General features: G+C 44.0%; 1 protein-coding gene across 1 annotated transcript in view; it reads left to right on the plus strand.

Moving 5' to 3' along the window:
* Positions 1–27990, plus strand: part of LOC133473520 (dnaJ homolog subfamily C member 5-like) — a 62938-nt gene extending 34948 nt beyond the window's left edge. Inside the window, exons 3-5 of the mRNA XM_061765191.1 lie at positions 3210–3423; positions 11981–12152; positions 12249–27990. Coding sequence (XP_061621175.1) covers positions 3210–3423; positions 11981–12152; positions 12249–12349 — 487 coding nt within the window. The 3' untranslated portion in view covers positions 12350–27990. The remainder of the gene's footprint in view (positions 1–3209; positions 3424–11980; positions 12153–12248) is intronic.
* Positions 27991–27996: the final 6 nt, after the last annotated feature.

Consider the following 27996-nt stretch of genomic DNA (forward strand, 5'->3'; position numbering starts at 1 on the left):
CCAGCAGACCCTCACAATACGTTTGGGCCTGCCACGTCGGACCGGCATCTTCCCCCACCATCGGAGCCAACTCACCACCAGGTGCTGATCTTTTGACAGCTCCGCCCCTATCTTTACCCGAGTGTCCAAGACATGCGGCCGCAAGTCCGATGACACGACCACAAAGTCGATCATCGAACTGCGACCTAGGGTGTCCTGGTGCCAAGTGCACGTGTGGACACTCTTATGCTTGAACATGGTGTTCGTTATGGACAATCCATGATGAGCACAGAAGTACAATAACAGAACACCGCTCGGGTTCTGATTGGGGGGGCCGTTTTTTTAGATTTGTAGGAACTTCTTAAACAGTTACCTTACAATTCCATTGTAACATGCTGCCAATTTTGTCTTGAGATTGTTGTCATCTCTGTCGGGCCTGTAACGGACACGCCACTAAAGATGACACCCAGCACCGCGCTGTTCCGCATACCCGCCTCGACTCCCCCGCCAGTTTGCATACACAAGACATCTAAAGAAAGTCTGGTCTACGTATCAAAGGAGAAGCATGGCAGGTTTAACTTCGCACACAGACGCTAAATGAATTACAAGCCAGTAGCATCAAAGCTGAGACACAGACAACTGGTTTCGCACCCGGACGCTAAATTAATTAACTTCCACCCCCAGCCAGCCTGAAGAGTCTCAACAACAAAGACTTCTCTTTCCCGCTGTCTTCAGTGACAGCACACGTCCGCTCCGAACGTCTTGCGAGCAGTGACATACGGGCTCCGACCGTCCTGCCTGGGAACTTTTTGTTTTCCTGCTACTTTTTTTTTCTTCTTCCTCCACCAAATCCACCTGTTCCCCTGTGCGTACCGGACCGGCCAAACATTCGTAAGCTCGACCAGCCAGCCAAATCGTGTTCTACACACGTAAGTCCAACTCGCGGTCTACTAAAAGTACAGATTAGTGCATATTTGTGTTTAAACTAACGAGAACAGGAACCCCCAGCTGGATGGATTGTCACTACACGCTCATTCCACCCTCACACCACAAGTCAGTCTCCTTTGCCAATGTTCTTCTGTCCTTTTTGTTTGTCCTGCATTGTCTCCCTTGTAGATTCCCATTTAGATCTCATGAAATTTTATATAAAAATACACTACCTGTATCAGTTGTGTGTTTGGGTTCGAGAAAAAAAAACCTCTGGTTATCGAGAACTCTTATCTAATTCATGTAGCAACCTTCAAATTACGAGACTGAGAAAAAAAGGTTTGTCGTCACTTTGTCCTGAAGTTTCATACATCTCAAAAGTGACGTGGTGCCCCATTACGAGATAAAATAGCTTGATTTATAACGCTGAAACTTAAAATTACGCTAAACTGGAAGTAACGCAGGCGTCTCTTCCGGCTTATTCTTTTCTCCTTAATTGATTCATTAACTCGTGTACACTACAGGCCAATTATACATTATTCATGCACTCACTGTCGTAGACTCGTCACACTGCACTATTTGCAAATCTGTTGGCCAATATTGGCCACTAGTGCTTGAGAAGTATCTGCACCCTTTGCACAATTGACATGCATGTGAACATCATGCATGTTCCAAATTATTGCACTACTAGTCACTTTAAACTGCTTAAAGTCTCCGCGCCATTTCCACAATGGTCACTGTACCAGTTTATTGCTCTATTTGTCATTTCAAATTGGTCTAAATTGCTAGAGGACTCTGCATCATTTGCACAATTGTCAAAAAAAAACAAAAAAAACAAATTTGTATCGGCATTACCGGTAATTTTTTATTGCTCAGTGAATAGTCGTGTGGTTTTTATGTCTCAAAAGTATTTTCTGTAAGATGGCTGTCTGTCGTTGTGCTAGAGCGGCTCCAACTTCCAGAGACAAATTCCTTGTGTGTCTTTCACATACTTGCCAAATAAAGATGATTCTGACCTTGACCTAGGTGAAATGTACAGCCGGAGCTGCTTTTAAAAAAAAAAAAAAAAAGTGGGGGCTACTGGGCCATTTAAATAAAAAATAAAATGTAAAAAGCACAATAAACCTCTAAAATATTGAAATAATTGCCAAAATTTCATGAGTTTGCATGCATGTTTCGACCCTCAAAACAACATTGTTTTCTCAGCGCGGTGAACAGCATGTCGCCACAGCAACAGTGTTATCCAAAACGTAAAGCTCTTAACCTTTCATCTTCAGTAATGTTTAGGTGAGACATCCAAAGTTTGAAGTCAATTGGATAAAATCTCTAGGAGTTCATTTAAATGTGACGGCTGTAAAAGGTGAAAAATAGGTCATAATTAGTGAAAAATTTGATGAGTTTGCATCCATGTAAAGACCCTCAAAACACGTTGGTTTCTTGGCAAAGAGCATGTCGCCACGGCAACAGCGTTTGTCGAGAACTCGCCAACTTTATATTGGGACATCATGAAGGCCTTAACTGTCTGCTGAGCAAATATTAGATTGGAGTAACCTGCTAGCAAGAGAACAACAAAGTATGAAAAGTGTTTTGCTTGTGCCAATAGGTGGCGCTATAAGTAAGATTAAAATTTGTTCCATAGGTCCCTTTAAGTGGACTGTCATCAAGTGTGTAAAATTTAGAAAATCTATGACCATCTGGTGTTAAGTTACAGCTGCTTTTGGTGTCACCGCGGGCACGCCTTATGCCAAGACGTCACAATTTCGTTTACAAAACATGATCAATGTCTTGAGGATTAACTGACAAAGTTTCAAGTGGATTTGCTCAACGTGCTCAGCAAATTTACTTGTTGCATATGATTTTAGAGGCCTTTGAAGTGCTCATTCCATTTATTTTTTTTTTTTTCATGAAAATTCCACAAAGATGGCCGCCACTTGTCAAGTTGCTCATCTGCTTATTCAAACGTAACCTAACTAGTCTTGTGGTCTTAGCTGGTCCTTTCTTTACCTCAGAACAGACAAGTTGATTTTTTTTTTTATTTTTGACTGAAATGATTCAATGAGTCATGATTTGAATGACTCAAATGAAAATGCAGACAAAATCATACCCTTATCCCGAACCTGTAGCACATCTGACTTACACCCTGGAGGGATCAACTGTTAATCACAGAATGGTTGTAATTTAGATTTGAGGAGGAGTTTATTCAGTGCCAGTTGCATGACAGTCCACTATGTGACCCACGATGGTGCCAAAATTAATTGTCCTGGCTTTTACTTTTATTGTGAATAACATTTGTTTGTTTGCAGGAAACTGGCATTAAAGTTTCACCCAGATAAGAATCCTGAAAATCCGGAGGCAGCCGAGAAGTTCAAAGAGATAAACAACGCTCACTCCATCTTGAGCGATGGAACCAAGAAGAACATCTACGACAAGTATGGCTCCCTGGGCCTCTATGTGGCCGAGCAGTTTGGAGAGGAGAATGTCAACACCTACTTTGTTCTGTCCAGCTGGTGGGCCAAGGTACAACATACATTTGATATCACTAGCTAGGTCTATCATGATGACAAATTTCTTAGGATGATATTTTTTTTCCCAAAACTTTCACGATAAATTATAGTATTGTTGATGTTGTATTATGCCACTGATACACTGTCGTGAAAAGGTATTGCCCCCCCTTCTCAAATTTATATAGTGTTCCCTCGCCACTTCGTGCTTCACGTTTTGCAGCTTCAGTGCTTCACAGGTTTTTCCAAAATATTCATCAAAAAGAAAAAATAATTCATCAAAAAATAAAAATGAAAAAATACAGCCATATTGCGGAAAGACTCTTTCTTTCATGTTGCTGTGCGAGAGAGAAGGTTTCCCTGCATGCCAAACAAAGAGATGAGTTGACTCAGAGGCTTTGTACATGCCTGTACTCTACTGTACTGTACATGCCACGGGCACTCATACAAGTCGCGTGATTGGTTTGCGGCGCGACATCGACCAATGAGAGCACGAGTGGATTTATCCTGTGAGCTGATTGGCTGCGCATCATCGCAGCCTCAGCCAGCATCTTTCCTTGTTGTCTCTCGCCAGTCTCGTCCACGCTGTTTACTGTCTCGCATACTGTATCTTAGTGTTGTGTTCGCGATAACGTTTTTTGGAGAAGCGATAACTTTTTTTGATTAGTTTAGCCCTTACAATGCCGCCTAAGTGCTGTGCCCCTGCAAAAGCTTCCTCCGGGGCGCCCAAGACGAAGAAGTGAAACTCTTAGATATGATCAAAGAGGGCAGAAATTATGCATCTGTGGCACGCCATTATGGCGTGAATGAATCTACAGTGTGGTACATCAAGAAAGAGGAAGCAAACATCTGCAAAACTGCTTCAATAACCTTCAATATGGAAGCGAAACGTGTGGTAACTCCGCGTAATAAGAAAATTGTGAAAATGAAAGCTGCATTGGCATTGTGGATTGCTGATTGCAGGGAAAAGACAGTGAGTTTGGACACGAATATGATCGGGACAAAGGCCAAAGCTCTCTACGACTAAATCTTGCCCGATGACAACAATGAAGAGGCTGAAGAAGGTGCTGACGAACCTCAAGCCAGTACTAGCGCTGCCAGGAGTGATTTGGCTCCTCGAGGTCGAGGCTTTTCAGCCAGCAAAGGCTGGTTCGAAAAACTTCAAATAAGATACGGCCTCAGAAGCGTGCCTCTGTATGGTGAGGCTTCCTCTGCTGAAAAAGATGGTGCTCGTTGTTACTTGGAGGAAGAGTTTCCTAACCTCATCAGTGAGGGAGGCTACCTCCCTGAGCAAGTTTTTAACATCAATGAAACAGGCCTTTTTTGGAAGAGGATGCCTTCGCGTACATTCCTCTTCAAGGACGAAGTGAATAGGCCAGGCTTCAAGCCCCACAAGGACCGTGTGACTGTCATCTTGTGTGGCAATGCTGCAGGTTTTATGCTTGAGCCAGGCCTTATTTATAAAGCCAAAAATCCACAGGCATGAAAATACAAAACTAAGGCTCTTCTACCCGTGTACTGGATGCATAACTCCAAGGCCTGGATAACGAAAGCTCTGACCCTCGAATGGTTCCTCCATTGCTTCATTTCCCAGGTGAAGCTGTATCTGGCTGAAAATGCCCCCCCCTTCAAGGTCCTTCTCCTGAAGGACTCTGCGGGAGGCCATGCAACGGACCTGCAATATGACGGGGTACAGATAGAGTTTCTTCCCCCGAACACCACAGCTCTAATTCAGCCGATGGATCAAGGTGTCATTCATGCCTTTAAGGCACTCGAGACGCCACGAGGGAGGGCCTCATCTTGGCAGTTGACGACGACAATGAAGAATTCACCTTGAAAGCATACTGGCGTAGTAACTTTGCCTCATGTTTATCTAATATCCAGCAAGCATTAAAGGAGATGAAAAGTGAGACCAGAAATTCCAGCTTGAAGAAATTATGGCCGAACGTGGTGCACGACTAGCCAGGCTTCACTTCTGACGAAGTTCATCACTCAGCGGTGGAGAAGGCGGTGAGGCTGGCTCGTATCATAAGGGATGAAGGATTTGTCGACATGACGGAAGAAGACGTCAGCGCCCTTATCGATTGCCACTCGGACCCACTGACAGATGAAGACCTCCTTGAGATGACAACGTCTGCAAGTGAGGAAGAAAACGAAGAGGAAGACGAAGAAGAAACTGAAAAGCGTGGCCTTACCCTGGAGAACCTGCAACAATTGTGCAACATTGCAAGGGCAATCCAACGATTTGCAGAAGACATTGACGACAGTATGGTTCGAGCTGTCGAGTTTAGCAATCGTGTTGACGGGGTTATGTGCTTGTACAACGGAATTTTTAAGCAAAAGAAAAAACAAAGACAACTCCCCCCCATCACCATGTTTTTCTCCAAGGTAAAAACCCCAGCTACAGCGTCAGCGCCTCCAGCAGAAGAGTCTCCGAGTGAACCTAAAGCCTCTACGAGTCAAGTGAGAGCCTCTTCTCCGCCACCCAAATCCTACTTAGCCGTTTTTCACCTGTCGTGGGGGGTTCTGGTCCCCATTAATCGCAAAAAACGAGGGATCACTGTATTTTTGAATAGTTTCCCCACTTTAAGATCATCAAACAAATGTAAATATCAGACAAATATAACCTAAGTGAACTTAAAATGCTGTTTTTAAATGGTGATTTCATTTATTCAGGGGGAAAAAAAACTTCTTCAAAGTTACCTGGCCCTCTGTGAAAATGTAACGGCCCCCTAAACCGCATAACTGGCCAGGCCATCATCAGCAGCAACAACAGAAATCAAGTGTTTTCTATAACTGGCAATGCGTGTTTCTGTGGAGATATTTTGGCCCACTTTTCCTTGTAGAATTGGTTGAATTCAGCAAAAATTTAGGGTTTTCAAGTATCAATTATTTTTTAAGGTCATGCCACTGCGTTTCAATCCACTCCACTCCAAAACCATTTTGTTTTTTTTAAGCCATCCAGAAGTTGACTTGCTGGTGTGTTTTGGATCGTTTTCCTGCTGCAAAATCTAAGTGCGCTTCAGCTTGAAGACACAAACTGATGGCTGAACATTCTCCTTCAGGATTTTCTGTTTAAGAGCAGATTTCATGATTCCATCAATCACAATTGTCCAGGTCCTGAAGGAGCAAGCAGCCCATAACCATCACACTACTACCACCATGTTTGACTGTTGTCAGGATGTTCTTTTTCTGAAATGCTGTGCTACATTTGTGTCATATATAACGAGACACACACCTTCCTAAAAGCTCAATTTTTAATCTAATCAGTCCATATAATATTCTCCCAAAAGTCTTGGGATTCATTCAGATGTTTTTATGCAAAAGTAAGAGGGTTTGTTGTTCTTTTTGGTCAGCAGTGGTTTTCTCCTTGGAGCTCTTTGCCATGGAGGCCATTTTTGCCCAGGCTCTTCCTTATTGTTGTGTCATGAATACTGACCTTTACTGAGGCAAGGGAGGCCTGCAGTTCTTTAGAAGTGGCTTTTGTAACACTTTCTAGACTGAAGATGTCAATTACCTTCTCGACTGTTCTGGAATTTCTTTGGATCGTGTCATTTTGTTGCAGCTTTTTTTTTTATCCTTTGTCCGACTTGATTTTGTTTAAGTTGTCTGAATTGAACAGGTCTGGAAGTAATCAGGCTTGTGTGAGATCAGTGAAAATTTACCAAAATTTGTGATCAGCCACAATGAATTTATGATTTAACAAGGGGGTAATTACTTTTTCACACAGTGCCAGGTAACTTTGAATAGTTTTTAATAAATAATAATGAATGAAATCACCATTTAAAAACAGCATTTGAAGTTCAGTTGGATTATATTTGTCTATTTACATTTCGGGGGACGGGTCCTGACTGTTGTTTGTGCTTATGCACCAAACAGCAGTTCAGAATACCCACCCTTTTTGGAGTCATTGGAGGCCGTGTTCTGTTATTGGACTTCTGTGCTCATCATGGATTTTCCATAACGAACACCATGTTCAAGCATAAGGGTGTCCACATGGGCACTTGGCACCAGGAAACCCCAAGTCGCAGTTCAATGATCGACTTTGTAGTCGTGTCAACGGACCTGCGGCCGCATGTCTTGGACACTCTGGTTAAGAGAGGGGCGGAGCTGTCAACTGATCACCACCTGGTGGTGAGTTGGCTCCGATGGTGAGGGAAGATGCCGGTCCGACGTGGCAGGCCCAAACGTATTGTGAGGGTCTGCTGGGAACGTCTGGCAGAATCCACTGTCAGAAGGAGTTTCAACTCCCACCTCCAACAGAACTTTGCTCACGTTCCAGGGGAGGCGGAGGACATCGAGTCCGTGTGGACCATGTTCCCCGCCTCCATTGCTGAGGCAGCCGACCGGAGCTGTGGCCGTAAAGTGGTGGATGCCTGTTGTGGCGGCAATCCCCCGAACCGGTGAGGGATGCCGTCAAGTTGAAGGAGGAGTACTATCGGGCCTTTTTGGCCTGTGAGACTCCTGAGGCAGCTGATTGGTACCGGCTGGCCAAGCGGAATGCAACTTTGGTGGTCGCTGAAGCAAAAACCCGGGTGTGGGAGGAATTCGGTGAGGCCATGGAGAAAGACATCCGGACGGCTTCGAGGAAATTCTGGTTCCACCATCCGGCGTTTCAGGAGGGGAAAGCAGTGTACCACCAACACTGTGTAAAGTAGGGATGGGGCGCTGCTGACCTCGACTCGGGACGTTGTGAGTCGGTGGGTAGAATACTTCGAAGACCTCCTCAATTCCACCGACACGCCTTCCCATAAGGAAGCACAGTCTGTGTTCTCTGAGGCGAGCTCTCCTATCTCTGGGGTTGAGGTCACCGAGGTGGTTAAAAAGCTCCTCGGTGGCAAGTCCCCGGAGGTGGATGAGATTCGCCCGGAGTTCCTAAAGGCTCTGGATGTTGTGGGGCTGTCCTGGTTGACACGCCTCTGCAACATCGCCTGGACATCGGGAACAGTGCCTCTGGATTGACTGGGTGGTGGTCCCCCTTTTTAAGAAGGGCGATCGGAGGGTGTGTTCCAACTACAGGGGGATCACACTCCTCACCCTCCCTGTTAAGGTCTATTCAGGGGTGCTGGAGAGGAGGGTCCGTCGGGAAGTTGAATCTCAGATCCAGGAGGAGCAGTGTGGTTTTTGTCCTGGCCGTGGAACAGTGGACCAGCACCCTAGACAGGGTCCTCGAGGGTGCATGGGTGTTCGTCTACATGTGTTTTGTGGACTTGAAGGAGGCGTTCGACCGTGTGCCTCGGGGAGTCTTGTGGGGGGTGCTTAGGGAGTATGGGCTACCGAACCCCCTTGATACGGTTCGGTTCCTGTACGACCGGAGTCAGAGTTTGGTCCGCATATCCGGCAGTAAGTCGGATTCGTTCCCGGTGAGGGTTGGACTACGCCAAGGCCGCCCTTTGTCACTGATTCTGTTCATAACTTTTATGGACAGAATTTCAAGGCACAGCCGAGGTTTAGAGGGGTTCCGGTTTGGTGGCCTCAGTATTGCATCTCTGCTTTTTGCAGATGTGGTTCTGTTGGCTTCATCAAGCCGTGATCTCCAACTGTCACTGGAGCAGTTGACAGCCGAGTGTGAAGCGGCTGGGCTGAGAATCACCACCTCCAAATCTGTGACCGTGGTCCTCAGTCGGAAAAGGGTGGCGTGCCCTCTCCAGGGTGGGGATGAGATCCTGCCCCAATCAGAATCAAAATCATCATTATTTGCCAAGTATGTCCAAAACACACAAGGAATTTGTCTCCGGTAGTTGGAGCCGCTCTAGTACAACAGACAACAGACAATTTACAGAACACTTTGGAGACATAAAGACATTGACAAAAAACAATTGTGCAAAAAGATGCAGAGTCCTCTAGCACTTAGAGCAGTTCGAATGACTGATATCGCAATAGTCCGGTGCAATGACCATTGTGCAAAGGGCGCTGAGACTTCAAGGAGTGTATGCGGTTGAAAGTGACGAGTAGTGCGATAATCTGGGACAATGGTTGTGCAAATGTTACAGATACTCCTCAATCAGTGTGCAAATGGAGCAGATGCTACTCTGGCATGAGTGGCCAGTATATGCAAATAGTGCAGCATGGCGAGACAACTACAGTGAGTGCACGAGTAATATATAAGTGGCCCCACAGAAATGTGACAACGAACTCAAGTCAAAAAATTGCCAGTTTGTTGTAATGGAATTATTGATTAGCTGTTTAAGAAGTTGATTGCAAGAGGGAAGAAGCTGTTGGAATGTCTACTAGTTCTAGTTTGCATTGATCGGTAGCGCCTACCTGAGGGAAGGAGCTGGAAGAGCTGGTGACCGGGGTGCGGAGGGTCCGAGAGGATTTTGCACGCCCTTGTCTTAGTTCTGACAGCGTGCAAGTCCTCAAGGGTGGGTAGGGGGGTACCGACAATCCTTTCAGCAGTTTTGATTGTTGCAGTCGGAGTTTGTCCTTTTTTGTAGCAGCACCAAACCAGACTGTGATGGAAGAACACAGGACTGATTCGATGACCGCTGTGTAGAACTGTCTCAGCAGCTCTGGTGGCAGGCCGTGCTTACTCAGAAGCCGCAGGAAGTACATCCTCTGCTGGGCCTTTTTGAGGATGGAGTTGATGTTGGTCGCCCACTTCAGCTCCTGAGAGATTGTAATTCCCAGGAACTTGAATGTCTCGACGGTTGACACAAGGCAGCTGGACAACGTGAGGGGCAGCTGTGGCGAAGGATGCCTCTTGAAGTCCACGATCATCTCTACAGTCTTGAGCGTGTTCAGCTCCAGATTGTGTTGGCCGCACCACAGCTCCAGCCGCTCCGCTTCCTGTCGATATGCAGACTCGTCACCGTCCTTGATGAGGCCGATGACAGTGGTGTCATCTGCAAACTTCAGGAGTTTGACAGTCGGTTTCGCTGAGGTGCAGTCGTTCGTGTAGAGAGAGAAGCGCAGCGGAGAGAGGACACAACCTTGGGGCGCCCCAGTGCTGATGCTGCATGTGGATGAGGTGGCCTCCCCCAGCCTGACCTGCTGTGTCCTGCCCGTCAGAAAGCTGTAAATCCACTGGCAGATGGCAGGTGAGACGCTGAGTCCACGAACAGGATCCTCCCATAGGTCCCTGCACTGTCGAGGTGTTCTAGGATGAAGTGCAGTCCCATGTTGACTGCATCGTCCGCAGATCTGTTCGCTTGGTAGGCAAACTGCAGGGGGTCCAGCAGGGGACCTGTGACACTCTTGAGGTGGTCCAGCACGCGACGTTCAAAGGAGTGGAGGAGTTCAAGTATCTTGGGGTCTTGTTCACGAGTGCGGGAAGAATGGAACGGGAGATCGACAGGCGGATCGGTGCAGCGTCTGCAATGATGCGGACTTAGTATCGATCCATTGTGGTAAAGAAGGAGCAAAGCCGAAAGGCGAAGCGCTCGCTGGAGAGACTACGTCTTTCGGCTGGCCTCGGAACGCCTCGGGATCCCCTCGGAAGAGCTGGATGAAGTGGCTGGGGAGAGGGAAGTCTGGGCGTCCCTGCTCAAGCGACTGCTCTGGCGACCCTACCTCGGATGAGCGGTAGAAAATGGATGGATATTTGCATTTGTTTGATGATCTTAAACATTAGTAATAAATGGGGAAACCATGCAAAAATAAAAACATTTGAGAAGGGGGCCAATAATTTTTTCACGTAACTGTATGAATGAGGACACGGGAAAGAATGTACACCTACTGCATTTCCTATTTTCCGCTTCAGAATAAAACTAGGCAGGCATGCGGCAGCTGCATGAGTGCGCAAAGTGCATAAATGGGGGTGAACGTGTTCTGTTTTAATACAGTACATAATTTAAAAAATGGATGACGAGGAAAATTATTCATATCAGAATGCTTTAGTATGTATATATATATATATATATATATATATATGCATATGTATATATACATATATATATATATGCATATATATATATGCATATATATATATATATATATATATATATATATATATATATATATATGCATATATGCATATGTATATATACATATATATATATATATATATATATATGCATATGTATATATACATATATATATATATATATATGCATATATATATATATGGATATGTATATATATATATATATGCATATGTATATATATATATATGCATATGTATATATATATATATATATATGCATATGTATATATATATATATATATATATGCATATGTATATATATATATATATATGCATATGTATATATATATATATGCATATGTATATATTTATATATATGCATATGTATATATATATATATATATATGCATATGTATATATATATATATATATATATGCATGTGTATATATATATATGCATGTATATATATATATATATATATATATATATATATATGCATGTATATATATATATGCATGTATATATATATATATATATATATATGCATGTATATATATATATGCATGTATATATATATATGCATGTATATATATATATATATATGCATTTTTTTTGTCACCTTTTTCATGCCTTTGGTGTTGCATGTCTGAATTATCTGAGAGAGATGTTCATTTGTCCTCAGTGTCTTTTTATGCGATGTCCCCACAGGCCTTGTTTGTCTTCTGCTGCTTATCCACCGGTTGTTATTTTTGCTGCTGCCTGTGCTGTTGCTGCAACTGCTGCTGTGGCAAATGCAAACCTCGGCCACCCATGGACCAGGAGCCTGATTTCTATGTGTCCCCTGAGGACCTGGAGGCCCAGATGACAGCCGACGAGATAGGTGCGCAATGCCTAAAATGCTTTGACGAAGAAAGGACCGTCACTCTGCATAAAACACACAGTGTGTGTGTATGTTACTGTGCATTGTCTTCCGCAGATGGCAGCAGTGAGCCCATTGTGATGCAGCCGTCCTCTGCCAGAGAAACTACACAGCTCACTGCCGAGGCCCACCAAAGCTACCGGACTGACACATATTAAACACACACACACACATTCCTACCTCCATGGTTTCTCCAGGTTCCATAATCGGTTTATCATTTGTTCGGTCCATTTTCAGTTGGCTGGACTGCTTATCCTCATTAGGGTCACGGGCTGGAGCCTATCCCAGCGCTCTTCGGGCGAGAAGCGGGGTACACCCTGAACTAGTCACCAGCCAATCGCAGGGCACATATAAACAAACAAGAATTTGCACTCACATTCACACCTACGGGCAATTTAAAGTCTTCAATTAACCTACCATGCATGTTATTGGGATGTAGGAGGAAACCGGAGTACCCAGAGAAAACCCACGCAGGCAGGGGGACAACATGCAAACTCCACACAGGGGAGGGCGGATTTGAACCCGTGGCCTCAGAACTGTCAGAGAGACATGAGAACCAGTCGTCCACCATGCGGCCCAATTGGAAATTCAAAAACAAAAACAAAAAAACTAATTTTGTTTTTTAATCTAACAAAAAAAGAAAAATGGTTGTATGACTGAGTTTGAGTATACGTTCGCTTGGTAGTTGCCAGAGACAGTCCAGAATAGTGGTGTCACGATACCAAAATTCTGACTTAAATACTATACCTGCATAAATTACCAAGATACCGGTACTGAAACGATACCGCGGCAAAAATATAAAAAAACATCAGTAAAGGCATTGGAATGAAAACTGACAAAACAACTTCAAATGCTTTATTTTTATTAATTCGAAATATTAGGACAATCTTGAAAAATAATGTAAGAAAGGAATTAGTACATTTTAAATCCATCCATTTTCCGAGCCGCTTATCCTCACAAGGGTCGTGGGCCATTTTAAGTCATTTCATAAAAAAAATATTAGATCAATACCTGCATTATCATATACAATATATAATATATAACGTGTATGTTTAAAAATCTATATACAGTATATGATACAGGATATACAGTCATGAAAACAATTAGCCTACCCTTGTTTCTTCAATTTCTTATTCAGTTTCATTCCTGGTACCACTAATGGTAGATTACCTGAGGAATATATCAGCTTAATTTTATCATTAAATATGAGTTTGGTTATAAAGAAACCCATGGAAAATGGCTAGGTATCAGCTCTTAAATGTTCATTTTATTCTATTATTATTTGTTCTATTTTCCTTGTCATGATCATATTTTCCCCAATAAATGTACCTTTAGTTGTACCAGGCATTAAAAATGAACAAGAAAGTAAAGAAACGAGTGTTCTATTTTTTCCCCACCATGACTATTTTAATCTATTTGTTTATATATACCTACACATGATATACAGTGCCGTGAAAAAGTATTGTCCCCCTTCTCAAATTCTTATATTTTACTAACCTCACTTTGTTTAAGATCATCAAACAAACTTAAAATGCTGTTTTTAAATGATTTCATTTATTAAAGAAAATAAACTACCGTATTTTCACGACCATGGGGCGCACTGTATTAAAAGGTGCAGTCTCAGTTACGGGGTCTATTTCTGTATTTAACACACACATAAAGCGCACCGTATTATTGGGCGCAGGCATGGTAAATCATACGCTAGCTTAAAACATACGGGAGCATGCATGCAGGCTAAAACAATGTTTTTAAAAAGGCTGTGGGAGCAAAATTCGAATTCGGTTGTACTTTATTGAAGTATTTAACAATGTACTCACGTTATCTTTTTGATCAATCCATCAAAGTCCTCATCTTCTGTATCCGAAATGAATAGCTGGGCAAGTTCTCAAACACGCCAGGTTCAAGTCAGTCTCGTTGCCGAAAGCTCGAACAACAGTGCAAGCAGACACGTTAGCCCCAGCATCCACAATCCATTCACAAATTGTGGCGTAACTCACCCGGTGCTGCCTCCTCGTCTTAGTAAAGCTGTGTTCGCCACCTGTCATCCATGGCTCACACGCCGCTCACAACTTCACTTTGAACGCCCTGTTTACACCAATGTCCAGCGGTTGGAGTTCCTTCGTCGAGCCTCCTGGAATGATGGCAAGCTCCGAGTTATTGCACTAAGTCGAATGGTGACTGTAGAGACGCTTCTGTTCTTTGCTCATTAATCCATTGCTCGAGTTGGTCTTCCAACTCGGGCCAGCTCGCCTTGTTTCCGCGGAAACTCAACTTCGTCTTCTTGACTTGGCGAAGCTCGTCACAGATATACAATATTCTCCTTCTTCTTTTCCTTTCGGCTTGTCCCGTTAGGGGTCGCCACAGCGTGTCATCCTTTTCCATGTAAGCCTATCTCCTCTATCCTCTCTAACACCAACTGCCCTCATGTCTTCCCTCACGACATGTATCAACCTTCTCTTTGGTCTTCCTCTCGCTTTCTTGCCTGGCAGCTCCATCCTCATCATCCTTCTACCAATATACTCACTCGCTCTCCTGTGGACGTGTCCAAACCATCGAAGTCTGCTCTCTCTAACTTCGTCTTCAAAACATCTAACCTTGGCTGTCCCTCTGATGAGCTCATTTCTAATTTTATTCAACCTGGTCACCCCTAGAGAGAACCTTAACATCTTCATTGCACATTTCACTTCACCTCCAGCTCTGCTTCCTGTTGTCTCTTCAGTGCCACTGTCTCTAATCTGTACATCATGGCTGGCCTCACCACTGTCTTATAAACGTTGCCCTTCATCCTAGCAGAGACTCTTCTGTCACATAAGACACCTGACACCTTCCGCCACCCGTTCCAACCTGCTTGAACTCGTTTCTTCACTTCCTGACCACACTCACAATTGCTCTGGACTGTTGACTCCAAGTATTTAAAATTATCTCTTATCGGTATCTCTTCTCCCTGTATCCTCACACTTCCCCCTCCACCCCTCTCATTCATGTACATATATTCTTACGTAGTTGTAGTCTTACTTTGGCTAATCTTCATTCCGCTCCTTTCTAGTGCATCCCTCCACCTTTCTAGCTGTTCCGCCACCTGCTCCCTGCTTTCACTGCAGATCACAATGTCATCTGCGAACATCATGGTCCATGGAGACTGCAGTCTAACCTCATCCATTAGCCTGCAAACAGGAATGGGCTTTGGGCTGATCCCTGATGCAGCCCCACCTCCACCTTCAACTTCTCTGTCACACCTACAGCACACCTCACCACTGTTCTGCTGCCCTCATACACGTCCTGTACTATTCTAACATACAGTGGGTAGGGAAAGTATTCAGACCCTCCATCCATCCATCCATTTTCTGAGCCGCTTATCCTCACAAGGGGAGTGCTGGAGCCTATCCCAGCTTTCAACGGGCAGGAGACGGGGTACACCCTGCACAAACAACCATTCACACTCACATTCACAGCTACAGGCAAATTAGAGTCTTCAATTAACCTACCGTGCATGTTTTTTGGGATGTGGGAGGAAACCTGAGTGCCAGGAGAAAACCCACGCAGGCACGGGGAGAACATGCATAGTCCACCCAGGCGGAGCTGGGGATTGAACCCCGGTCCTCAGAACTGTGAGGCAGACGCTCTTAACTAGTCGGCCACCGTGCCGGCGCATTCAGACCCCCTTAAATTTTTCACTCTTATATTGCAGCGATTTGCTAACATCATTTGTTATTTTTTTTCCTCATTAATGTATACACATCACCCCATATTGACAGAAAAAAACTGAATTGTTGAAACTTTTGCAGATTTATTAAAAGATAAAAACTGAAATATCACACAGCCATAAGTATTCAGACCCTATGCTGTGACACATATTTAACTCAGGTGCTGTCCATTTCTTCTGATCATCCTTGAGATGGTTCTACACCTTCATTGGAGTCCAGCTATGTATGATTATAGTGATTGGACTTGATTAGGAAAGCCACACCTGTCTCTATAAGACCTTACAGCTCACAGTGCATGTCAGTGCAAATGAGCATCATGAGGTCAAAGGATCTGCCTGAAGAGCTCAGAGACAGAATTGTGGCTAGGCACAGATCTGACCAAGGTTACAAAAAAAATCGGCTGCACTTGAGGTTCCTAAGAGCACAGTGGCCTCCATCCATCCATCCATTTTCTGAGCCGCTTCTCCTCACTAGGGTCGCGGGCGTGCTGGAGCCTATCCCAGCTGTCATCGGGCAGGAGGCAGGGTACACCCTGAACTGGTTGCCAGCCAATCGCAGGGCACATAGAAACAAACAACCATTCGCACTCACAGTCATGCCAACGGTCAATTTAGAGTCTCCAATTAATGCATGTTTTTGGGATGTGGGAGGAAACCGGAGCTCCCGGAGAAAACCCACGCAGGCACGGGGAGAACATGCAAACTCCACACAGGCGGGGCCGGGGATTGAACCCGGGTCCTCAGAACTGTGAGGCTGACTCTCTAACCAGTCGGCCACCGTGCCGCCCACAGTGGCCTCCATAATCCTTAAATGGAAGACGTTTGGGGCGACCAGAATCCTACCTAGAGCTGTCCGTCCGGCCAAACTGAACAATCGGGGGAGAAAATCCTTGGTGAGAGAGGTAAAGAAGAACCCAGAGATCACTGTGGCTGAGCTCCAGAGATGCAGTCGGTCGGGAGATGGGAGAAAGTTCTAGAACGTCAACCATCACTGCAGCTCTCCACCAGTCGGGGCTTTATGGCTGAGTGGCCCAACGGAAGCCTCTCCTCAGTGTAAGACACATGAAAGCCCGCATGGAGCTAAAAAACACCCGAAGGACTCCAAGATGGTGAGAAATAAGAATCTCTGGTCTGATGAGACCAAGGTAGAACCTTTACACGGATGTCCAGCGGTTCATCAAGCCTCCCGGAATGATGGCAAGCCCCGAGTTATTGCACTCAGTCGAATGGTGACTGGAGATACGCTTCTCCCGGCTGTTCTTTGCTCAAGTTGGTCCTCCAACTCCAACCACCTCGCCTTGTTTCCGCGTTTTGTTTTTCTTTTTTTTCCGCAGAAACTCAGCTTCGTCTTCTTAACTTGGCGAAGCTCGTTTTCCTGCTTCCTCCACTTGCGAACCATGGATTCGTTGATCTTGAATTCTCTCGCGGCTGCTCGATACCCATGTTCCTCCGCGTAACTGATAGCTTGCAGTTTAAACTGTGCTTCGTAAGCGTGTCATTTTTGGGGGTCCTTAGCCAAACCGATGTTGTTTTGCACAATGCACACCCCGGAAATGCTCCCAGTCAGTCAAGCGGTAAAAAAAACAAAAAAAACACCCCGGCGCTATATACCGACTGGGGGCGTGGCTTTAGCGTCCTACTTCCCTTCCCCTGTCCTCAGCCACGTCCGCTTTTCCTCTGTGTAAGCAGCGTGTCGGGAGGAAATGCTAAAAAAATAATAATAATAAAATAAAAAGTCAAGCGGAGCGCTCATCACACATTTATAGATGTTGGAACTCGGTGCACACATCAGGCGCGCCACATTATAAGGCGCTGCGTCCATTTTGGAGAAAATTTAAGACTTTTAAGTGTGCCTTATGGTCGTGAAAATACGGTATTCAAAGTTACCTGACCCTGTGCGGAAAAAGTAATGGGCCGCAAAACCTTATAACTGGTTGGGCCATCCTCACCAGCAACAACTGAAATCGTGTTTTCTAGAATTAGGCTTTACACGATCAGGTATTTTGGGTCCGCTCACCAATCCAAAAGTTTAAAAAAAACTAACCAATCACAAGATGGCGCAATGTGTCTATTTACATGACTTGTTCATTTATTGTACAACCCCAATTCCAATGAAGTTGGGACGTTGTGTTAAACATAAATAAAAACAGAATACAATGATTTGCAAATCATGTTCAACCTATATTTAATTGAATACACTACAAAGACAAGATATTTAATGTTGAAAGTGATAAAATGTATTGTTTTTAGCAAATAATCTCTTTGAATTTTATGGCTGTAACACGTTCCCAAAAAGATGGGACAGGGTCATGGTCACCACTGTGTTACATCACCTTTTCTTTTAACAACATTCAATAAACGCTTGGAACCTGAGGACACTAACTGTTGGAACTTTGTAGGTGGAATTCTTTCCCATTCTTGCTTTATGTACAGCTTCAGCTTTTCCAACAGTCAGGGGTCTCCGTTGTCGTATTTTACGCTTCATAATGCACCACACATTTTCAATGGGAGACAGGTCTGGACTGCAGGCTGCCCAGTCTCGTACCCCCACTTTTTTACTCCGAAGCCACGCTGTTTTAACACGTGCAGAATGTGGTTTGGCATTGTCTTGCTGAAATGAGCAGGGGCGTCCATGAAAAGACGTTGCTTGGATGTCAGCATTTTTCTCCAAAACCTCTATGTACCTTTCAGCATTAATGGTGCCTTCACAGATGTGTAAGTTACCCATGCCATTGGCACTACTAACACAGCCCCATACCATCACAGATGCTGGCTTTTGAACTTTGCGTCCATAACAGTCCGGATGGTTCTTTTCCTCTTTGGCCCGGAGGACACGACGTCTACATTTTCCAAAAACTATTTGAAATGTGAACTCGTCGTACCACGGAACACTTTTCCACTTTGCATCAGTCGATCTTAGATGAGCTTGGGCCGGGCGTTTCTGGGTGTTGTTGATAAATGGCTTTTGCTTTGCATAGTAGAGTTTCAAGTTGCACTTACGGATGTAGCGCCGAACTGTATTGACTGACATTGGTTTTCTGAAGTGTTCCTGAGCCCATGTGGTGATATCCTTTGCACATTGATTTTGATGCAGTACCGCCTGAGGGATCGAAGGTCACGGGCATTCAATGTTGGTTTTGGGCCTTGCCACTTACATGCAGTGATTTCTCCAGATTCTCGGAACCTTTTGATGATGTTATGGACCGTAGATGATGAAATCCCTAAATTCCTTGCAATTGTACGTTGATGAACATTGTACTTAAACTGTTCGACTATTTTCTTACGCACTTGTTCACAAAGAGGTGAACCTCGCACCATCTTTGCTTGTGAATGACTGAGCAATTCAAGGAAGCTCCTTTTATACCCAATCATGGCACCCATCTGTTTTAGCCTGTTCACCTGTGGAATGTTCCAAACAGGTGTTTGATGAGCATTCCTCAACTTTCTCAGTCTTTTTTCCCACCTGTCCCAGCTTTTTTGGAAAGTGTTGCAGCCATAAAATTCTAAGTTAATGATTATTTGCTAAAAACAATACATTTGATCAGTTTGAACATTAAATATCTTGTCTTTGTAGTGTATTCAATTCAATATAGGTTGAACATGAATTGCAAATCATTGTATCATGTTTTTATTTATGTTTAACACAACGTCCCAACTTCATTGGAATTGGGGTTGCACATACTTGTGTACTGTATACTGATTATCTTAAAGTATTGTCTAGCATTTTGGACAAAAGTTAAAACATCAATGACCTCTCGGGGCATTCAAGGATTGGCCACTGACAAAAGTTTAGGTCAAATCAACATCACAACATGACAGAAATAGTGGGTGCTAACTTACTGTAATTAAATTACTTTATTGCAATTAAATTACTTGAACAAATACTGTTAATGACATGCTTACGCTAACTTTCTTACTGTCCCAGTTATATGGACGGGTGTTGTCCAGAGTTTGACTTTTTTTTTTTTTTTTTTCTTCCCCACGCTGCGTTGCTTGAACCCGGCATGCTCCTCCTTGTGTACATTCTTCAGGTGCCTGATCAAATTTGTTGTGTTGAAGCATTTATATGATGTTCGCCACGACGTACTTCAGTTATACACAGACTGCAAATAACTTGTGTGTTGTTTGTCTGAGACACCGCAAAATAGTCCCACACCGACGACATGTGCCTCATCGGTGGGTAGGGAAAGGAATCAGCATTTTATAGCATTTGGTTCCATCCATTTAAAAATGTTAAAAAATTTATCACCTGTGCCGTGTGAAGGGACTTTTTGTGCCAAAATGCTGAATTCCGGTGCATACCCTTCAAAATAAAAGGCTACAAGCTTTAAACAGGAAGTCAAGTTGTAACTTGCACATATAAACCATTTGACGCGATGAAAAGGTCCCAAATAACTATTTTAACAATGCTATATTTAACTTTTGGCTGAAACAATCAATGAATATTAAGTCAATTGGGTTAGTCCCACACACAATGCCTTTTAGTTCATCCATCCATCCATTTTCTTCCGCTTATCCGAGGTCGGGTCGCAAGGGCAGTAGCTTTAGCAGGGAAGCCCAGACTTCCTGCTCCCTAGCCACTTCCTCCAGCTCTTCCGAGGGGATCCCGAGGCGTTCCCAGGCCAGCAGAGACACGTAGTCTCTCTAGCGTGTCCTGGGTCATCCCTGGGGTCTCCCACCGGTGGGACGTGGCCGGAACACCTCACCAGGGAGGAGTCCAGGAGGCATCCTAAACCGATGCCCGAGCCACCTCATCTGGCTCCTTTCAATGCGGAGGAGCAGCGGCTCTACTCTGAGCCCCTCCCGAATGATCGAGCTTCGCACCCTATCTCTAAGGGAGAGCCCGGACACCCTGCGGAGGAAACTCATTTCAGCTGCTTGTATCCGGGATCTTGTTCTTTCGGTCACGACCCACAGCTCGTGACCATAGGTGAGGGTAGGAATGTAGATCGACCGGTAAATAGAGAGCTTCGCCTTTCGGCTTAGCTCCTTCACCACAACAGACCGATACAAAGTCCACATCACTGCAGATGCTGCACCAATCTGCCTGTCAATCTCCCGTTCCATTCTTCCCTCAGTCCTGAACAAGACCCCAAGATACTTGAACTCCACTTGGGGCAGGATCTCAGCCCTGAGAGGGCTGTCCAAAAAAGTTATGAACAGAATTGGTGACAAAGGGCAGCTTTGGTGGAGTGCAATCCTCACCGGAAAACGAGTCCGACTCAATGCGGACCAAACACCGAACAGCCCGTATCTGGGGGTTCGGCACCCCATACTCCCGAAGCACCCCTCACAGGACACCCCGAGGAACACCGTCGAATGCCTTCTCTAAGCACAAAACACAAAACACGTGGACTGGTTGGACGAACTCCCATGTACCCTCGAGGACCCTGCTGAGGGTGTGGAGCTGGTCCACTTAAATGCTGCAAACACAACATCAGCCTTTGAAATATTTAATCGCTAGTCCTTTACTTGAAATATGATATCATCATTGTATCATTTCATTTGCTCAATTTGTTTGCTGATTTGTTTATGAGAAGAGTTTAAAATTTGCTTAAAACCTTGAGTAAATGGTAAAATGAGCTGGTATGTAAAATATAAAGTTACAAATGTTATGTATGGTGTTTAACTTCAGTGTTCAATTATATGAAATAAAAGATTTAAAATTATTTATGCATTTTTATTGAGGAACAACAGTTTTTGAAGTGTCTTTGCTCCAAGGCGATTTCTCCTCTTAGACACCAGTTCACCTGCCTCAGAAAAAACTCTTTCACGGGGTACAGATGAGTACCGGTGAGCATACAAATTTAAGTGTGAGTTGATAAGCTTCAGGCGCTCCCTGAATCCCTCATTTTCAACAATGGTGAGTGGCTGACAGTCTTTGAGGTTCATGTTGACCACAGCCTCATCCACTGCTTGCTTGTTAGAAACAACAAGCCAAAAGGAAATATTTTGTTAAAAGCCTATTAAAGGACTGTAATTTTTGCAAACAATATTACAGAGTCACACAAAGCCTTTTGTGTGTAATATATTGTTTTTGAAAATAGCACGCCCGCAACCCCAGCAAGGATAATCTGTACAGAAAATGGATGGATGGATGTTGTTATTAAATGGATTAAACAGTGATCAGACGAACCCAAAGCTGTAGGGGCAATCAGAATCATCTTTATTTGCCAAGTATCAACAGATCGAGCTTTCAGTGTGGTATAGCAGTGGTCTAGAATGTTGATCTCCCTGATGGACAGACAATGTGCTGCTTATATTTAGACAGTTTGTGGTCGAGTTTTGTTCCGGTAAAGTCCCCAAGAATAATAAGGGGTGAATCTGGGTACATTAGTTCTAGTTTGTTTACCTGCTCAGGCAACATTTGCAAGCGCGCTATTTGAAGCTGTTAGTAGTTGAGAGAGGAGCAAGCGTGAAGTCTCTATTGACAAGTATGGGGGTGCCTGGATTATATAATTGTTAAAAAATTTTCAGTCCCCACTGCAGTAGTGTTTTCATTTATTATTTTATCTTGTTTATAATCAGATTCAAGAAGGACTTGTAAAATAAGAAAATTAACTCAAATTACGACGATAGGTTTTGTCCAGATCATCTGGGATGGGCTCAGAGTAGTGCCGCTGCTCCTTTGCGTTGAGAGGAGCCAGATTAGGTGGCTCGGGCATCTGTTTAGGATGCCATCGACGCTTCATTGGTGAGGTGTTCCGGGCACACCCCTCCAGGAGGTGTCCCCAGGGATGACCCAGCACACGCTGGAGGAACTATGTCTCCCGGCTGGCATGGCAACGCCTCGGGATCCCCCTGGATGAGCTGGACGAAGTGGCTGGGGAGAGGGAAGCTAAAGCTGCTGCTCCTGTGACCCGACTCCGCATAAGCAGAAGGAAATGGATGGATGGAATATTAACAAATTTATGTGCTTCCCTCACTGACAAAAGCAATCAAACACTTTAGTAACCAGAGGTGGGTAATAATGTGCTACATTTACTCTGTTACATTTACTCAAGTAACATTTTCCATAAACTGTACTTACTTTTACTTGAGTATTGATGTGCAAGATCGATACTTTTACTCCGTTACAATGATCCACATGCCGTTCGCTACTTTTATTTATTCATTCTTGCGTGTGCGCGTCTATTTTTAGACTCCAGCTTCGACTTCTGCATAGGGTGCCTGTTGCGGCAATCAAACGGGATCACGAATGTCATTTGACTCCGAATCACCAATCAGACGACACAAGGCAGTCACATGGCCGAGCAGGTAGCCTTCGCAAGCCAATCAAAATGACGAATTTTTTGGGGGGGAAAAACAGCCGCGCATGTGTTTACAGACCAAAAAACAACAGCTTTGTCATACAGCTCTTCAATTGTGACTGCCCAAACTTGGATATTTCAGCCTACTTCTAATTTGAGAAAACACCTTGCGGTAAGTTGCAGATTTATTGTTTGGCAGTGGATATGTCACAATTATCACGATCCCTATGGTGTCGCACACACAATAACTCAGTCTGGTCAGCAAACAGCTTATTCATGAAGTCATTGAAGTGAATAAAGCAAATAATGTTTCTGTGGAGCCCAATGTATGTGCTGTTGGTTTTTGGGCAGTTACAAATTGAAATGGTGGCAGGTGTGTGTCGAGCCCCATATATTATTTTTTAATTTTATTTGATGTGCATGTTCTGATTTAAAAAAACAACAACAAAAAACACAAAACTCAAGTTACTCTTTACTTGAGTACTTTTTTTCATTGAGTAGTTTCTTACTCTTACTCAGATATTTGGATGACTACTTTTTTACTTGTCATATTATTCTAAAGTAATAGTATTTTTACTTGACTACAATATTTGGCTACTCTAACCACCTCTGTTAGTCACATACGTACTTAGTACTTTGTACAACACTCTTTGGCAACAAACACATCGTTCAGACATGAAACAGTTTGACACAAGTTTCTTGTAGCGATTTAGAGGTAGCTTAGCCTATTCCTCATGTTGCTGCTGAGGGTGGCTTAACTAGCTGTTGGGTTTCAGGGGCAATTTGTCAGATAGGGCCCGGTAGCTTTGAATATTTTTTTTTCCTCCCTTGATATATAAAATCACTATTTAAAAACTTAATTTTATGTGTACTTAAGTTACTGTCTCTTTGCCTGATATTTATATTTGTTTGATGATCTTAAACAAAGTGGGGAAACCATCCAAAAAATTTTGAATTTGATAAGGCGCCAAATACTTTCTCACGGCACTGTAACTTCATTACAATTGTGGTAGCTAAGAAGTGTAGTGATTATGTATGAAATAAGAATTGTAATTAATTTAGGAGAAAGTAATAAGCCGCGAGCGATGTTTGCGTTCTTTCCGGTTTATCGTCATTTTTAATTACAGCGCTATAAATCAAAGATATTTGATATATATGAGGGGCACCACGTCACTTTTTACAAGTTTAACATTAGGCGAAATGACGACAAACCTTTTTAATCAGTGTCATAATCTGGAGGTTGCTAAACTCTACGACATTTTACTTAAATTCAGAACACGACCACGAGTGGAATTGTATGGTATATTTAATGAAACACACAACTATAAACTACAACAAGAACACTAAGGGTAAATGAAAGAAAGAAAATAAGGCGTACGAAAATGGAAAAGAGGACATCGTGTGTGGTCGCTGGGCTAAACTAAATGAGCATGTGAGCGTTTAATGCGTTGAGTAAGAGCGAGAGAAGGCGAAGTTGGGATTTCATATGAAGATAGTAATTTCTCCACAATTATTACGCACTGATGTTGTACATCATAGTAAGGATTGCAGTGTCGAGTCACGAACGCTGATCAGCTGGTCTTTGGGGGTGGTCTTCCTTTGGAAGCGGCTCCGGAAGGAAGGCGACAAATTTGGTTGCAAAAGAAAAAGAACAATAGAGGCGGGAGAAGAAAAATGGCTGGTCATCACGCCTTCTTGAGAGAACCGGACGTCTCTCTTCCTGCCTCTTTCGTGGCTCGCTGGCAATTTCAGAGCAATCCCGCTTGGCTGGGAGTGGACCCGGTACCTAGTAGCGGCTTTGATTGCTTAGCGGAGGCCCACGTTTAGGCTGGGAAGCCATGTCCGGTCGATCCCGGCTCGCATTTACCACGCCGTGTGCCCGCACAAAAAGGGGAAACGGGAGAGGGGTGGCCGATGGCCAGCCCGGCTGGTGAGCTGCCCGCAAGGTACGAGGAGAGGAAAAACAAGACTAACATGAACTCAACTCTACTCTCAGAGAAAGGGTGTGAGTATATAGTTAAATGCCCCAGGGGCGGGGTGTAGGGAGAGGGAGTGCCGACTTGGAGAAGACCACACCCATCAGCCTGAATCTTGACTACAAATTTAAGTAAATGGATTTTAAAATAATATTCCCATACACTCCCATCTTTGTACTCTCACGCATAGAATCAATGTTTAAACTTTGGTCGTGGCAGATGGGTTGCTTATTGTTCAATACAACATTTCGTACTGTTTGATTTCAAATCATGAACAGCTTTCAAAATCATGCAGATGACCTGTCAAAGTGAGAATGGGAACACAGACACAAAGGCATACATTTGGAATATTTCTACAGAGTTTGCAAGATATAAAAACGAACATTTTATCTTCTATTAACAAACATCATCAGCACGTCCACAAGTTCTGGCGTTTGCAGTTCCTCTCAACGCCAGTGGGTGGAGCCTCACGCGCATCAGTGCATATTAACCACATAGTCTTCCCCGACCATTTGGTACAGGAAGGGGGTTTTTGAAGACAGGAATCAAGATTTGACGGGAAGCTGCTAATTAGGTTAAGGTCCACTTGACGTGCACCAGGCCCTGTCCTAGTCGCCGTCTCACAGCAGGGCAGTGTGGAGGAGTGGGGGTTCTCGGCTGGTCGCGAGTCTCTGACGCCTCAAAGTTGCGGCGTGCATGTCCGCAACAGAAGCTTTACATATCTTTACTGATGTGCATTACCAAATTTCCGGGTCACGTAAAGCCGAGCATTTAAATATTAAAGACAAATTCAGTCCTGTTGCCCGTTTTTCCATTTCATATTTTTTATTCATCTAGTTTGTTTTGTTTCTTTTTGATTCCCAATGCAATTGAAGGAACGAAATATACACATATTTTCCATCGTCCTTTCGCCATGATTCGTCCATGACAAAATGCTAAATCTATTAAGCATCCACTGTGTCATTACTAATCATTCATGTTACATTTGCAAATATCCTGTTTTGTATTTTTTGTCAAATTAGTTTTGAGAAACATTAATGCTGGACTGTCTTGTTGTTCCAAAGTTGTACTCATGCTTTGCCAGTGTGTCGTTTGTGCGACACATTTCACAAGTTCTGACCGCTCAAATTTACTTAACTAGAGAGAGTGTCGGGCATCTGTTTGAGAGGAGGCAGAGGAAAAGGGTTAACAGATTGAATGAGTCTATATAAGGAAATCAAGTGAACAAGATTGAGTCCGAAGTACTAAAAAGTCCGAAGTACATTTCTACAGAAACACACACACAGCGAGCCTTTCATTTTGCGTCGTGCTGTGTGGTCACGTGACTTCATTGCAAGGGAATGCACAATGTTGTGGAAATGAAACGGTTAACATGAAACATGGTCCTCCATGATCCATCGTCTCCTTCCTCCATGGTCCATTGTCTCCTCCCTCCATGCTTCCTCTGTGTTCCATCATCACCTTACGCCACGGCTCCATGTTCTGTCAACTCCCTCGCCCATGGTTCCTTCAGGGATCCTTCAAACCGCTAGCAAATGTGCGACTGGAGTGAAAGACAAATCGATGAGAATTGACTGTTTGCTGTGTTCTTGGGTTTTCGGTGGAAAGAAAAACAATCCTTAGCTTGTTGAGTAGCAATGTGAGTCAAAACAAGCATCCTGCCGGTTTGTGGGATTAGCAAAAGAAAGTTGGGGGGAACAGGCCAGGCTCTGTGGTCTTTGGCCGGAGAGTATATCTGTTACAGACGTCAGGATCATACAGTTAATCACTCGTTTGACAAAGTCCATTCAATTAGTTTTTAAAAATCATATTAAGCATAATTATCCAACATCAAAATTGTGGCGAGTGAAAATGCTGAGTGGTAAAGTGGATTTTTTCGCCTGTGGTTCTGAGCCGCTGGTCACCTGGGAGAACACCGGCTTCCATTGGGCAGGAATGAATGAAGACTTCGTGACACCGTGACTTATGGGCTAATTAGATTTATTGAACAAGCCTTAGTGTCTTAGCAACAGCTTACATAGCCAGAACAAAGAAAAAAGCCCTGAAACTCCTGGACAGCAGTTTATAAAGTTTTAATTATCTGGGCGTGGAATGAACCCAGCCCTTGGGTTTCACTGGACTGTGGACGCTCCACATGACCATATTTGGAGTGTTCTGCTGGCCACAAGGTGACACTCTGTGTCCGTCAAATACCCACCCGCCTGCTGGCGTCAAAAGACTGACCAGCCGAACAGATGGTACACTTATCTCGTAAGATGCAGACCTGAAGACCCGAACCCCTGTTGTAAACCAGAGACAGGTTATTGATCACTGTGGGGGTTATCATAGGTCCCAGCGCTGGCACTCACCCTTCATTAGTCATCAGCCGGTAGGCACAGGTCGACTCGAATTTAGTAGCAGCAGTAAAATTTACCTGCTTCCAGTGTCCTTTCCCCAGCGTGTAGTTCAACTCTAGGGCCCCTGTTGGCTTCCCTGCGCTCTTTTCCACTTGTTCTTTTCGTTATGAAGAAATTCCGAAATAGATTCCTGTAACTATAATCAGGGAGATCACCAGAGTCACGATTATGACCTTCTTCGGCCAGACATACAGGATGTATATATTTCCCCCCATGTTAAATTACCAATTTAACACCAAAACACAATATCCACACACAACACCATACGCAATCAAGCAGGTCGTCTTCCCCGTCGCAGAGGCCCAGCTGACAAGACCTGCAAACAAACCCTTATATAAATTAATCACAACTCTTCAAAAGCTACTCCTGCCAAAGGGGTGGACTACATAATTCCTGTATCATTCAACAGTCTGTGTAGACCGTATTCTCTTGTCAGTCACACTGTCATTGGTAACTAAAGGTCTATAGTCTCTTGCACGT

This window comes from Phyllopteryx taeniolatus, unplaced genomic scaffold, assembly GCF_024500385.1.
Source record: "Phyllopteryx taeniolatus isolate TA_2022b unplaced genomic scaffold, UOR_Ptae_1.2 contig_27, whole genome shotgun sequence".
In the NCBI taxonomy this organism is placed as follows: domain Eukaryota; kingdom Metazoa; phylum Chordata; class Actinopteri; order Syngnathiformes; family Syngnathidae; genus Phyllopteryx; species Phyllopteryx taeniolatus.